This window comes from Muntiacus reevesi, chromosome 2 (assembly GCF_963930625.1).
Source record: "Muntiacus reevesi chromosome 2, mMunRee1.1, whole genome shotgun sequence".
In the NCBI taxonomy this organism is placed as follows: domain Eukaryota; kingdom Metazoa; phylum Chordata; class Mammalia; order Artiodactyla; family Cervidae; genus Muntiacus; species Muntiacus reevesi.
In genome coordinates this window covers 75,449,749-75,464,829 of record NC_089250.1, presented here as the reverse complement: position 1 = coordinate 75,464,829, position 15,081 = coordinate 75,449,749, and the positions used below count along the sequence as shown (strand labels likewise).

At 45.3% G+C, this 15,081-nt stretch overlaps 1 protein-coding gene across 1 annotated transcript in view; it reads left to right on the top strand.

Annotated features, from left to right (window-relative positions):
• Positions 1 to 1,169: 1,169 nt before the first annotated feature.
• The window catches only part of B4GALT5 (beta-1,4-galactosyltransferase 5), a 72,176-nt gene continuing 58,264 nt past the window's right edge, over positions 1,170 to 15,081 (top strand). The window contains exon 1 of the mRNA XM_065922156.1: positions 1,170 to 1,472. Within this exon, the coding sequence (XP_065778228.1) occupies positions 1,358 to 1,472 (115 nt within the window). The 5' untranslated portion in view covers positions 1,170 to 1,357. The remainder of the gene's footprint in view (positions 1,473 to 15,081) is intronic.

The following is a 15,081-nucleotide window of genomic DNA, read 5'->3' as shown; positions in this document are numbered from 1 at the left end:
ATGCGGGCTTCCTCTAGTTGCAGCGAGAGGGGCCACTCTCTAGTTGTGAACGGGCTTCTTACTGCTGTGGCTTTAGGCCTTGTGTTCAGCAGTTGTCATGCATGGGCTTAGTTATCCCCACAGCAAGTGGAACCTTCCGGAACCAGGGATCAAACCTATATGCCCTGCATTGGTAGGCAGATTCTTAACCACTGTCCCATCAGGGAAGTCTGAGCCCGGTCATTTTTAATTTAATCTCTTACTGCAAGGTTTGAGTGGATTGCTTCTCCATCCAGGGCCTCACTCTTCATTTGTACAATAGGAATAATAAGAGCACACATCTGAAGGTTGTTGGGGGTGATTTAATGAGGTAAGTAAAGGCTAGTATCTCTCAAGGGCAAGCCTTCCCTTTGATGACCGTTATCATTAAGCTCCTTAGGAGTCTTTGGGATGTGGAATCTGCCCAGAGCTACAACCTGTCCTTGGATTTTATCCATGCTGGTCTTGAGTCAACCTGGGGTCAGATCAAGCTTTTTTAACCTCAGGGCTTTGGCAACTGCTGTTCACTCTTTGATGTGACTCCTTAGGGAGGGCTTCCCTGACTTTAGTCCCCCTCAAACATATTCTGTTTTATTGTGTTTCACATCACTTATCAGTACCTGACATTATGAATTGATCTTTCTTTTTTCCTCCCATTTGAGTGTTAGGTTCAAGAAAACAGAGATTTTGCCTGTTTTGTCCTATGTAGCATCCCGAGTGCCAAGACATGCTCACGCACCCGTCTGACTTGCAATAAACGGTGAACCGAATGGATGATTGAATGAAGGTGTGTACTGAGCCCCCTTGCCTACAATCCCCGCTCTCCTGTCGCAGTGGGTGACCAGCCGCGTCAGACACTGCAGACTGTCCCTGGGCTCCCAGGTCGGGGGCGTCCAACGGGCACTTCTGCGACGCTCCCCCAAAGCCAGGGCGGCGGCCGCTCGGGTGAGAGGGGCTGTTGCCATTTGGCGACGTTCCCCCGCGGGCCGCCGCGGGGGGCCGGACGGCGGGGGGAGCGCGCGGTAAGCGCGCGCGCGGGTCTTTTGCGACGGTGCCCGGCGGCGCTGGCTCCGCCCCCGGCCCGCCCCCGCGGCCCGCCCCGCCCCGCCCCCGCCGCTGGCTCTCCGCCGGGCCGCTCAGGCCCCCGCCCGCTTCATGTGGCCGGGCCCGCGGCGGCCGGCGGCTGGGAGGGCGCGGCGGCGGAGAGAGGCGGCCGGCGAGGCCGGGGAGGCGGAGGCCGAGGCCCGCGCGGCGGCGGCGGCGGCGGCCCGGGAGGCGGCAGACGGGGAGCGGCGGGAGCAGGCCCGGCCCGGCGCCCGAGCGGCGGCCTGGCTGCAGCATGCGCGTCCGCCGGGGGCTGCTGCGGCTGCCGCGCCGCTCGCTGCTCGCTGCGCTCTTCTTCTTCTCGCTGTCGTCCTCGCTGCTCTACTTCGTCTATGTGGCGCCGGGCATAGGTAGGAGGGGGGTCAGGGGCCCGGGGTGGGGGGGTGCCGCTCTGATCTCCGGGGGGAGGACTCCGGGAACCCCCCGCCCCGCCCGGGGGGGACCCCGGCTTTCGGAGGACACCCGGCTGGGAGACGACTCGGAGCCTGGCGCTTGGAAGACTACGGGGACTCCGGCCCGATCCTCGGGAGACCTCCGCCCCAAGCCGGGCCCTCGGGGGACCAGGACCTTCCCGCCCTCTACCCCGGCGGGCTCCGGAGCCCCCACCCCCCGCCAGCCTCCCGCCCACCCCCTGCCCTTCTTCAGCCCCGTCTCCCCGCGCTAACCCGAAGGTGCCTTCGCGCGCGCGCACAGACCGACACACACACACACACACACCCACACACACACACACACACACCGACACACACCCTCGTCGTGCTGGGACGCCCCTGTTCTGGCCCTGGCCTCCCCAGAACACCCACTTCCCGCTGCTCGCCTCGAGAGCTCCCGCCCCGGGGTCTCCTCCAGCTCCGGTTCCCGGCATTCCGCGGACCCCGAACCTCCCCGCTCCCAGCCGGCCAGACCCTCCCCGCGGAGCCCCGGTGCCGGGGTCTCCCGGCGTCCCACCTTCCCGGTTCCCATCCATCCTTCCCCTCTCCGCTCGCCGGCGACCCCACCGTTTCCTGCTCGCTCCCCCTCCCTGCCCTTTCTTCCCTCCACTTTTCCTCGTTACAGCCTCCTGGTCCTCCGCCCCAACGCACACATCCTCCTCCGAGTGGCCAGATCCCTTTCCTCGCGGGGTGCCATCTCCCCGCTCCCCCCCGGAGTTCCACCCCCCATTCAATCTGCAAGCCCCGGAGCGTCCCACGCCGCCACTCCATCCCCTCCCCCTGCCCCGCCTACCCCCAAGGGCACACCCTTGTCATTCCCCGCTCCCTTCCCGCCTGCCTATCCTTTCCCCAGCCCTCACCACCCCTCTCTGGTCCTCTGCCAGTTTCTTCCCGGTTGAAGTCTTGGGGAAGGGGTGCTGTGTGGCCTCTTCCTTTCTTCCCTTCTTTCACTTCTGGCCTCTCCTGGCGTTAAGGGTAGAAGGGGACCTGTTCTGGGGCCGGGGCGGGGGTGGAGGGCGCTAGAGGAGGAGCTGTGACTAGGGCCTTGGGGAAATGGTGCAGGTGGGAAGGAGGAGCGTGGAGAAAAGATGGAATGGATACTGATTCTTCTCTCAAAGGCTTAGCCTTTAAAGGAAAGGCAGCTCTGGAGAAACTGAGCCCTGCCCAAGCAGAGGCTGTCTAAGACCTCAGAGCAGACATCAGGGAGGAGAAGAAAGATACTGGAAGGAAATAACAGCCTGAGGGTTAAGGTCAGGGAACTTGGAGGTCAGACTTGAATTCTGGTCCCTGCCCTGTATGACCTTGAGCAAGTTACTTAGCCTCAGTTTTTCTCCTCTGTAAAATGGGGGTGTGCATTAGGATGAAAAAAACCTCATAGGGTTTTAAAGCTGGAAGCAGATAAATTCCCTTTGAAGGCACTTACCTTTGTACTTGATGCTTAGAGAGTTTTAAAAGAGCTACTGTATGTAGCTTTTGAGAAAGAAGGGAGTAGATGGAAGGCTTAAGATATGTATTTGCCTGACTTGGCATGACCGTGAGGCCATAAGAAAACCTCAGTTTAAGGTGAAAAATGACCAGAAGATGCTGTTGGAGTGGGGCAGTTTTGCTCTAAAAAGTCTGGATTATTTGGATGTTAGGAAGGGGTTGATGGTTAAACTCTAGAGAAAAACCCTTTAGGATTGTAGTAATGATTAGTGCCTTTCTGTTGACCTATCAACGCTGAACTAGCCGAATAGAGAAATTTCCAGATACAGCAGAAGATTCTTTCCTGATTTTTTTTTTAAAGAGCATATTTCATTTGGTTAATATTGATGATTTGAACTACAAACTCGATCTCGACGATAGAACAGGTAATATCAGGTAGCTGTGACAGTGTTTTAGAAGCATCTCCCTCCAGGAAGGAACTGTGGGTGGTCTGGTGAAGAGTTAGGAATTTGGGCAGAATAAGAAGAGGTGAGTAATTAGGGGAATTAATTGAGAAAAGAGTTCATTAGCATATTGGATATTAGACTCTAATAAAATTGAGTGTAAAATGATGGGTTTGAACCTAGAGGCAATCTTGGAGCCATAACCCCTTTTGTGAAAGGAACAGGTTTTTTCCTGGTGTGGGTGCATATATCAACTATGTCTAAATGGAAAAATATATCCCACTGGGTTGGTAATCACCCTGTTGATTAGAGAGATTAGAAGCAGGATTCTGAATCAAAATGGAACTTATCAACTTAATTAAAATTCTTCAGTGGTAGATTTTTAGGTCAGCGGAACCCCAGTGTAAAGCAGTGGGCTCTACCACACTTCAATTGCTTCCTCACTGGTAACTGAAGGAGCTGGAAAGCACTGAAATAGTCACTAATTTCTCCTTAAGTGTAAGTCTTCTAAAGGGCAGATCAAGTTAGGATTCAAATTCTGTTAGTGGGAAAAGGGGAGTGGTGGGAAGGATGTGGAGTGGTTTTTGGGTTCTCGCATTGAGGAGTTTGGTGATTTTCTTTATCTTGGCTTTCCTGTTAACCGACTTAATTTTTTTTAAATAATCAGCTTTGGACAGAGGGTGACAAATTTTTTTCAAAAGGTTAAGGCAAACTAGAGAAAGAGCAGCTTTTATATGCCTTGGGCTGTGAAGACCTTATTTGAGACAATTATTAAAATGAGCATAGAAAATAATATTAGATGATATTCATGTGAAATTTCCATTTTTGCAGGTCAAAACCAGTTGTATGTTGGCAGTTTGATATAACTCAACCTAATACATTTTCAACTAATGATGATTTTGTGTTCTGGCATAACGGGAAGTATCAGACTGGTGTTTCCTTCCAGGTTTAATTTTTTCCAGTCCTGCCTTTGGTTTGCTTTGTAAACCCTGTGGCCACGTTGTGCTCAAGGGCTAAAGTGAAGTCCTTAATCCAAGAGTGTGTTAAAGCTGTACTCGGAAATAGGCAGACTTGAATTTGAGATGTGAGAAAAATCACGTTAGTTATAAATATTTTCAAGTTGCTCACATGTAATATATCCCAGCTACAGTTTCAGCATAACTGTTGTTGATATTTTTGAGATCTAACGCTGGCTCTCAATATCATATAGTCTGAGAACGATGGGAAATTTTTCTGGGCTTGAGGGTCATTTCAAATGGGGGTCGTGGTACCATTTGGCTTAGAAAATTGGATGTGAGGAGGATCACTAAATAGGGCTATAATGTGTTTGTAATAAATACAGAGTGCTCTTAGCTACTTTGATATCCCCATGCTGATCCGGTTTAAGTAATTTAAAAATACGGCTTCATTGGCCATTATGTTTTTGTTATTAAATCAAAAGTAGTGTTTTAACATCAGCAACTTAAAAGTAGAAATGAAGAGGATGGGGCAGAAGTGTCAGGGAGGTGGGAGTTTTGAAAAAGGAAGAGGAAAAGGAATGTGGTTATGAAAGTGCATGCCTCCATCTTTGTAGCCCCCTGCCCTCTACAGCCTGAGTGGCTCCTGTTGATTTCATCACTTGTTTCACCTGCACTGTTGAAATATCCCTGTTCCTTTCAGAATTCTGAAGAGAACTTTGGACTTACTCTTGATTCTTTAACTTAGAAAAAATCCAAGAGCTCAGAGTACCTCTGTTCCAGTCTGACCAGGTCTTTTAGAAGATAAGCGAAGTGAACTATTTATGGATGTGCATTTGAAGGGCTGATTTTTAAACTCTTGACGTTTATGGGGCTGTCACATGGGAAGGTTGTTACAGCAGTTACTCACGTTTGCAAATAGTTTCAGTTACTGATTTTGAGACAGATGCCCGGCATTGTTAGAGCAGTAGTCTATATACTGAGGACGTATTATTGAAGTTCCACTGTTTAATTTTGCTTTTGATTATTGAGGGAAGGAAAGGAAGAGTGATTTTTTCCTTTGGGCCTGCTTAGTTCCAAGACAAGTTTGATGTATGGCTGGCTTTTGGAAGGCAGAAATCAGTCATTTCAGTCCCACCTGATTTGACCAGATGACCTTGAGCAAGTTTCCTTGATTCTCTGATCTTATCCTTGGCCACAAAACAAAGCTGTTTGAAAAACTAGAACTGCGTCTTAGCCAAACTGCTAGTGAAAAGTTTTTTGTATAGAAAGTTGATAATTCATGCACATTCTATACAAGATTTGGACCTAAGATTCTAGGTAAGATACATGTTTTATATAATCAAATGCAACTCTTTCTAATAACCCCAGGAAAATTTCAGATCCTCTCCTAAGCATAGTATGAAAATTGTTGTTCCTCACATGAAAGTGGCCTCAAAATGCTTTGGTGCACTTCGTTCCTTAGCTTTTCTGGAGTGAAAATCGCTCTATGAATGTGGGTTATTTAGAGAATTAAAAGGCACCACCCTGTTAAAGGACCTGCTTCTCCTCACTCGCTGGCTCACCCAGCTATTTCCTTTGAGTATTACATTGTATCAGTCTTCTTAGAAGGAAAGCACATTTGGAGAGCAGATTGAGGTTATAAAACTGAGCAGCACATTTGACCAGGATTTTGGTGATGTTTTATGTCTTTCTGCAGAAGTTTGCTATGTCGAAACAAAGTCTTAGGTTTGAAGTAGAAGTCTCTTTAACAGTGAAAATGTGCTGATCCCAGACGGACTTGGGAAGCAGCGTTCAGATAGTTCAGATAGTATCAGTTGCCATTCCGGGGCCTCAGTACTCCAGCCAGTAGCTAATTCTGCTCCGACCCTGACATTTCCTTTAGTGAGCTTGACAGGCCCATGGGAGCTGCGTATAATACGGTATAAGATCGCCGGGAAGGAGGGTCTCCTTGTGTGGCCATGACTCTTTAGAGCTCTCCAAGACTGTGGAACTCCAAAGCTGTAGAGACGGAAGTGCTGCTGACTTACTTCTTTAAGAATCTGCCTGCAATGCAGGAGACCTGGGTTTGATCCTTGGGTCGAGAAGATTCCCTTGGAGAAAGGGAATGGCTACCCACTCCAGTATTATTGCCTGGAGAATCCCATGGACAGAGAAGCCTGGCAGGCTACAGTCTATGGGGTCACAAAAGAGTTGGACACAGCTGAGCAACTTAACACTAATTTTGAAGCTTTTATTTTTTTAAAGATTTTTCTGGTGTGGACCATTCTTAAAGTCTTTATTGAATTTGTTACAACCTTGCTTTTGTTCTACCTTTTGGTTGTTTGGCCATGAGGCATGTGGAATCATCTTAGCTCCCCGACCAGCAGTCGAACCTGCACCCCCTGCAAAATCTTAACCCCTGGACCACCACGGAAGTCCCAGCAGCTTTTTAGATCATGGAAGATGTGTTGTGTACATCCAGCTGCACAAAGCAAATAGAGCTTTAGCAAGCGAGAGGTAGGCTCTGTGATGCCGCAGAGGCCTGCCAGAGAACGAGAGAGAGAACTAGTGGTTAACATTGGTCAAGATGAAGGTTCAGTTCAGTTCAGTCACTCAGTTGTGTCCAGCCCTTTGCGACCCCCATGAAGGGCAGCACGCCAGGCCTCCCTGTCCATCACCAACTCCCGGAGTTGAAGGTTAATCAGAAGCAGAAGGTTAAACAGAAGCAAACATACTGGGTGTTGACTTCAAAGAAGTTCAAGGAGATAACCTCAGAAGAGGAAGGCCTGTGTACACTATTAGTGAAAGGGCAGTTATTCTTTCAGTTCAGTTCAGTCACTCAGTCCTGTCCGACTCTTTGTAACCCCATGGACTGCAGCACACCAGGCCTCCCTGCCCATCACCAACTCCCAGAGTTTACTCTCACTCATGTCTGTTGAGTCGGTGATGCCATCCAACCATCTCATCCTCTGTCGTCCCCTTCTGCCTTCAATCATCCCTACCATCGGGGTCTTTTCCAGTGAGTCAGTTCTTCGCATCAGGTGGCCAAAGTATTGGAGTTTCAGCTTCAACATCAGTCCTTCCAATGGATATTCAGGACTGATTTCCTTTAGGATGGGCTGGTTTGAGTTATTCTTTCGTTTCTAGATTTTTTACTATAAGCCCAGATTGAGTCATTAACTTGTCCAAAGTTGAGAATTATAAGATATCCTTGAGGCACATACCATGCAATTGAAAAGATAAGGTTCATAATAAGAAACACCTAGAGAAAAATTGAAGATAGTACGTAATCAATTGATGCTTCTCTTGTAGCTCAGTCAGTAAAGAAACTGCCTGCAATGCAGAGAGCCAGGTTTGATTCTTGGGTTGGGAAGATCCCCTGGAGAAGAAAATGGAAACCTACTCCAGTATTCTTGTCTGGAAAATCATGGAGAGAGTACCCTGGCAGGCTACAGTTCATGGGGTTGCAAGAATCAGACATGACTTAGCGACTAAACCACCACAACCAGCTAATCAATTTCTAAATTCTGTGATACTAGCTGTTAATTAGGTGGAGGTTCAGATATAGGCATTCATTCATTTATTGAATAAGTAGTATTTTTTGATTGCTGCCCCTCTTTTCAGATACTCTTTTGGGTATTGGGCAGTCTAGAAATGAATAAGGCAGAACATTTCTGCCATCCTGGTGTTTTCATTCTAGTGGGAGGTTTTTCCCCTTTGTGGTGCTTTTATTCTGGTGGGGAGACGGCCAATATGCAAAATATTTTTGGATAGCGGTGAGAGTAACTGAGGGTCTATTTTAGACTGAGTGGTTAGGGAAAGCTTCATTAAAGAAGCAATATTTGACTTGAAGGTAGAACTGGTCACTGTCAGGTCTGGAGATTAGGGTGGTGATGGGGGTGTCAAGCCTATGTAAAGGCCCTGAGGCAGAAGACCTCGTGAAGGTTGACTGGATTTTTATAAGTGATGAAGTGGTAGGAAGTGAGCTTAGAAAGACAGTAGGGGTCAGGCCACATAGGACCCTGTAGGCCAAGGTAAGAATCATAGGATAAAAGTGAACTAGTGACTCAGACAGCAAAGAATCTGCCTCCGATGAAGGAGACCCAGGTTTGATCCCTGGGTTGGGAAGATCGCCTGGAGAAGGGCATGGCTACCCACTGAGTATTCTTGCATGGAGGACTCCATGGACAGAGGAGCCTGGCGGGCTACAGCTCATGGGGTCACAAAGAGTCGGACTTGACTAACACTGGAGTTAACTGTTAGAAATCAATCAGACCTGGATTTGAGTCAACTCTGACTGAGTGGGCAGACTATTTTCAGTTTTCTCATCTGCCCAGTGGATGATACCATCTTCCTCAGGGTTGCTGAGAGAATTGAGTGGAATGCATGGAAGGGGGCTTGGCACAGAGCTTGGCACAACACTTTGTAGGCTCAGAATTGTTCCATTTCGTCATAACCATAGGAGATGTCCTATAGCAGTTGTGTAAATTGTTACAGTCATAGGAGGTGTCCTCTTGGCCTAATGCTAGCGCTAAACTCAGGGGAGGATCGGGCGCCAGTCCAACTTGACCAATAACCGGGTGGAAGCCTTTATTTCAGTTTTCCCATCTGTAAACTGAAGCAATGAACTCAAGTGCAGATTCCAGGGTCCCTCTCGGACCGGAAGTTCCATGGTTCTGAGCAAGTGTGAGTTGACCCTTTTAGGGGAAGGAATAATGAGTTCTGTCAAGTAAAGATGCCCCATTTATTAAATAAAAAATTCGGACCTCTCATTCACTTAGCTTCCCACCTTTAGTGAAATACTGAGCGGTGGGTTCTGTGAAGTGTCAGTGTGTAACCATCATGAGGACATCTGCCCTGAAAATAAGACCTAGAATGTCTGCACCAAAGTCTGTCTTTGATATCATTATGACAAAGAATGATCCAAGGGAAAAAACCCTAAAGAATTCTGTGGAAATATCTTTGGGATGTTACAGCTTTTTCTTTTTTTTTTTTTTTTTAAATCTTCTTTCTTTCCCCCCTTATTGTCCCCTGGGTAATCCTTTTAAGTTTTAGTCTGCTAAATCAGTTTTTTTTCCCCTCTAGCTTCACACTTTTGCTTTTAAGCATGAAATGGAGCCCTGGATTCATTAGCTTCTGCTCCATCTTCAGTCCTTTAGGTAATTGGATGTTAAATGAAAAATGAATATTACATTTTGACCCAGTAATTCTTTTTAATATTGTGGCTTATATCGAAGGGCATTCATACCTCCTGCTGATCCCATGAATCCAGTGTTTTTCCCAAGCCTGGGAATCACACTGAATAATTTAAAGTGGTGTCTCTTCTCAGATTCCACCCCTTCCCGCCCCTTTTGTTAGTTTGAGTCAGTAATTATTAGACTATAAGTAGTGTTCCGCCTCCTTCCCAGGTGACAGAGATACCCAGGTACTTTGCCATGACTAGAAGGAAAGCTGGTCATTGTTCTGAAGTGCCTTAGTTACCATCATCAATTATGAAGAGTTCTCTGAGGCGATTAGTAGCATGATTATAATGATGAAAAATGTTGTGGACTGTCACGTACAGGGAAGTGTAGGTTATAGGAAAGTTCAGTGTCGTGTTTTAAAACTCAACCTAGAGATGTGCTAGTGAGCACAGCTGTTTATTATTTTTATTAAAGAGCTGTAAAACATTTAAATATCCATGGAGAAGGAATTTTTTTCACCCCCAAGTGGTCCTAAAAGTATGATTAATAGACACTTAAACTTTTTGCTTAATTTTCAGGTGTTGAACAACTGTATACTTGGAAAGATGGAAAAACAGTGTTTTTTTTGTGTTTTTTTTTACTCATGGAACTGTTAGTTGCCCAATTTTGAGGAGTTGTGCTTTTTAGACACTGAGCTTAAATTATGCTCATGATTGTGATGTGTATCATTATTTTCTGATTGGTAGACTATTGGCTTTTAAAGGTCAGAAAATAGTATTTTCTTAAATGGTGTGTTGTGGTCTTGTTTGTGTAGTTTAAAAAAATAATCCTTTATTCTCTTGCAGAAAAATGAAAAAAATTGCCCATTTAGGAAAGTTAAACCAGGTGGGCCAGAGGTGACAGTAGACTGACGTCAGGATTCTTGATGTACTTACTGTAAATCTTTACATTTTAAATAAACCCATTTAATCATTTAACTTTTAAAGAAAAACTCATTTTATCCATATCTTCATAATCTATGGAGTCGTGATAGGGAGGTTCTCTGGGTTGTAATGTCCTTGTTGTGCTTAGCACACTAGATGCACTTAAATATAAATTGAAATGAATGGAGAAACTATTGTGTGGTCAAACTAGCCTCTTTGTTGTTGGATTGCGTTTAACCTGGGGAAAGAGTTGCTTCTTCAGTTAATCCTTATTTTGAGTTTTAACAGGAGTGAGGGGAGGGAGTCTGAGAAGAGAGACCAATTTAAATTATTCAGTGGTTTTGTGATTTTTGAATTCACTTTGCCCGAAACACCTCTGTCCTTTTTTTTCCCCTTGCTATTTCCTTGTGGTAAAATATTTCTGACATGAAATTTGCCATGTATTTTGCTAATTTAGATGTGCAATTCAGTGGCATTAATTGCATTCACAATGTTAAGCAACCAGGACCACTATTTCCAAAAGTTTCTGTTGCCCCAAACAGAAATTCGCTTCCCATTAGGCAATAACTCTTCTTCCACTGGCCCACCCCGCAACTGCTGGTCTGCTGTGAATGATTGCTGCAGGTACCTCGTGGGAGTGGAATCACACACTGGTTGTCCCTTAGCGTCTTCCCTGTTCACTTGGCAGAATGTTTGCATGCTTCATCCCTAGCAAAGCATGTGTCAGAACTGTATTCTTTTTATGGGTGAAAAATATTCCTTCGTGTGTAAGCCCCATTTTGTTTTCTCATCTGTTGACACACACTTGAGTTGCTTCCACCTTTTGGTTGTTGTCAATAGCACTGCTGTAAATGCTGGCACACACATATCTGTTTGAGCCCCTGCTTTCAATTCTTGGAGTACTTACCTGGGAGTGGGATGGTTGGGTCATAGGGTAATCCTAGGGCTTCCCAGGCGGCTCAGGGGTAAAGAATCTGCCTGCCGAGCAGAAGATGTGGGTTCGATCCCTGGTTCAGGAAGATCCCCTGGAGTTAGAAATGGCCACTCACTCCAGTGAACTCACTCCCGGGAAAATTCCATGGACAGAGGAGCCTGGCGGGTTACGTTCCATGGTCACAAAAGAGCTGGACATGACCTAGCGACTGAACAGTAACAGTACGGCAACAGTGATTCTTTGAGGGGCTGCCAGACTTTCCACAGTGCCCGCACCGTTTTGTATTCCCACCAGCAGTATGTGAGGTTTCCAGTTTCTCCAGTCTTGCAGCCAACACTCATTTTCTGAGTGTGTATTTTTTTGTGTAGGGCATCCCCATAGGTGTGAAATGGTAGCTCATTGTGGTTCTGGTTTGCATTTCCTTAGTGAGTAATGAGGTTGAGCATCTTCGCATGTGTTTATTGGCTATTTGTCTATCTTGCTTAGTGAAAGGTCTGTTCAGGCTCCTTTGCCCTTTTTGTTTATTTCTTTTTTCTTCTTTTTTCTTTTATCCTTCTTAAATTGGATTGTCTATTGGTAAGAGCTGTTTACATTTTAAAAAAATTAAACCATTACAGATACATGATTTGCAAGTATTTTCTCCCATCCTGTGTGTTGTCTTTGCACTCTATTGGTAGGTGTCATTTGACACGCAAAAGCTTTTAACTTTAATGAGATTCAGTTTATTTATATTTTTCCTTTTTATTTTAAAAAATATACTACTTGGTAAGTTTTATGGCTTAACTTTTGCTCGCTACATTGTACGTGTTTCTTTTTTATTGTTTCCCTGGAGAAAGGTTTCCATAGGCAGCCTGTCAGTAACTTACGGAAACCTTTCACTAGCAATTGAGCTGATTTTTGAGAAAGCAGGAGGCAAGGTTTTTTGGCTTATCTTTCTTTTACTTTTTTCCCCCTCTCATTTAAGTTTGATCTTCGTTTCTTGATTTCTGATTCTTGGTCTTTAAAATGATTACTGTCTTTGCCAAAGTTGACATGCTCTACAGATTCCATTTGATGTTTCAAGTATTTGAAGAGTCCTATGACTCTTCTGATAAAGGGGAGGAGGGGAATCTAAATCTTTCTGATATTTGTTGATTATTTTGCTCAGTAGGAGTGAAATGTCACTTGCATTTAAGTCTTTTCTGTTTCTAATTGCAGTTCTCTGAAAATCCATGTTAAGACAGGGCCAGATGTTAGAACACCAACTTTTTGGTGTTGGGGACAGTACAGTTTAGTGATTTAGAAGAGACATTTAGAAAGTATTATAGGTTGATGAGCATAGTCCATGAAACACTGGGCTCACTCTTTCTTCCATACAGAAATGAAAGCGTATGTTGATCTTGACAACAGTGAAAAGTAAATACCACTTGGCATTTTGTTGGCCTCGGATCTGGATTAACCAGCACTTTTCATGTTTTGCTGCTTAATATGTGGTGATACTTAGAGCATTGACCTGGATGCATGGCTTTGAGTTTGATGTTAAGTATGATTTTTTTTTCCTTCCGATTTTTGAATACCAATAATTCTTTATTCAGGAGAGCACTGTTTGCCCCGTCCCCGGCGCAGCACAGGATGGCAGGTGGTGATGAGGAATGGCCTGCCAGAGTGGTGGCCTGGCCGACTAGGAGGTGTGTGATAGGAACACGTGATTTCTTTCTTTCCGGTTTCCTTTATAATATTGTCAGAAAATGAAGGGAATGTTAAAGAATGAGGAAATAGGAGAGTCGAACGTGTAAAACCTGCTGAACTTCTGCAACGGTGCCATAGTAAAATTTGGCACTTTGATATGTTTTTTTTTTCCTTTTTCCTGGTATCAGCTGAGTTTCAAATGTACTTATCCAAATGTGAATGATAATGATAGTGACTTAAAACAGGTGGGTCCTTGGGAAATTTTTGTGTTTTGAAGCCTGTAACGAAAGAAAAAATTTACAAACTTGACTTTGCATTCGTCTGATTTGGCAGTTCTCTTAAAGCTAACTTAATCTCTGTGTTAACCCCTTACAGTGTGCTAGGTCTGGGGATACAGTGATGAATAATCTGAATACCCTAGCTCTGTTACTTTTAAGTCTTCAACAAGGGAGTATGGCTTCATTTTAGTAAAAGCTTCTCAGAATTTTGAGTGATTTTTATATTCCCAGAGGGTATGTTTAATTGAGGGTCATTTGATGTTAACATTCCTTCATTGCCAAGAATAATAGTGGATATATTTTAATTGTAGATATTTAAGGCAGCAAAATTTTTAAAGAAATTCATGAAGACACATTGCATTTCTTAACAGCACCCTTCCCCGCCCAGCCCCAGCCCGGGGCCCATTGGTTGTACCTGTTTTTGGTGGTGGTTATATTTGCTGTTCTTTAGTCACTAAGTCACGTCAGACTCTTTTGTGACTCCATGGACTGTAGCCCGCCAGGCTCCTCTGTTCATGAGATTTCCCAGGTAAGAAATCTGGAGTGGGTTGCCATTTCTTACTCCAGGGAATCTTCCCAACCCGGGGATCAAGACCGCATCTCCTGCATTGCAGGTGGATTCTTTCCCCCTGAGCCACCCGGGGGTGTTTATATTTAAACATGGAATGTCCGATGTTTATCTCCTGAATAGAGTCATGGCGATGGTGGTGAGCAGTGACCTGAAGTTTCTTAATAACCTAGATGCTCTCGACCGACAGAGGGAGGATGTGTTTGTATGCTGGGGCCTCTTCCTTTCCACCTGGAAGTATTGGTTTTAGAATAGAGGTCTGGTACTTTCTCAGTGCAATAGAGAGAAAGTGCTCAGAGAGCATTTGTCTGTCTTCTACCCCTTAGTGGCTTTCATGGTTTTTAGGATAAAGTTCAGTCTCCTGATGGTAGCTTAGGAAAATTTTTGTGGTCTGGCCTCTACCTTCCTCTTCAGTTTCATTTATGCCTCTTCTCTCCCTCTAGCCCCGTGGACTTCCTGCCTGGTTTCTAGCATAGACTAGACTCTTTCCTTAAGCTTTTCTCTGGCTGACTCAGATACTCCTGCTTGTCCCTGGATCTGTATGTGTCAAATGCACGGGACTCATCTTTCTTGTTCACTGTTGTATCCCTGCCTAGAATGTTGGTTTGGCACACCGTCGTGTTAGGCGCTCAGTCATGTCGGATCCTTTGTGACCCCATGAACTGTAACCGGTCAGGCTCCTCTGTCCATGGAGTTCTCCAGGCAAGAATACTGGAGTGGGTTGCTATACCCTCCTCCAGGGGATCTTCCCGACCCAGGAATCGAACCTGGGTCTCTTACATTGCAGGCAGATTCCTTACCGTCTGAGCCATCAGGGAAGTAGGTTCTCAATAAATATTTGTTAAATCGATAAAGTAAGGTAGAGGTGGACAGATCTGAGGTCCTGAAAAGTAACAATTAGCCAATTCTCTGCTCATTTGGGTATGTTGTGCTATTAAGATTTCAAGGTGAAGAATTAAAAAGGATCAAATGAAAACATGGATTTGTAAAGATATTAATTGTAATAGAAAGTATGATTGCTAACGCAGTTGCAGATTAATTATGCCCAGTTCAGTCAGATGTTTGGTTTTGAGCTGGGGGTGGGGGTGTGGGTGGGTGCTGGTTTGTGGGCAGATGACAAGTAGGGGTTCTAAAGTTTTACCTATTTAAGATTCAACATGGATTTTAA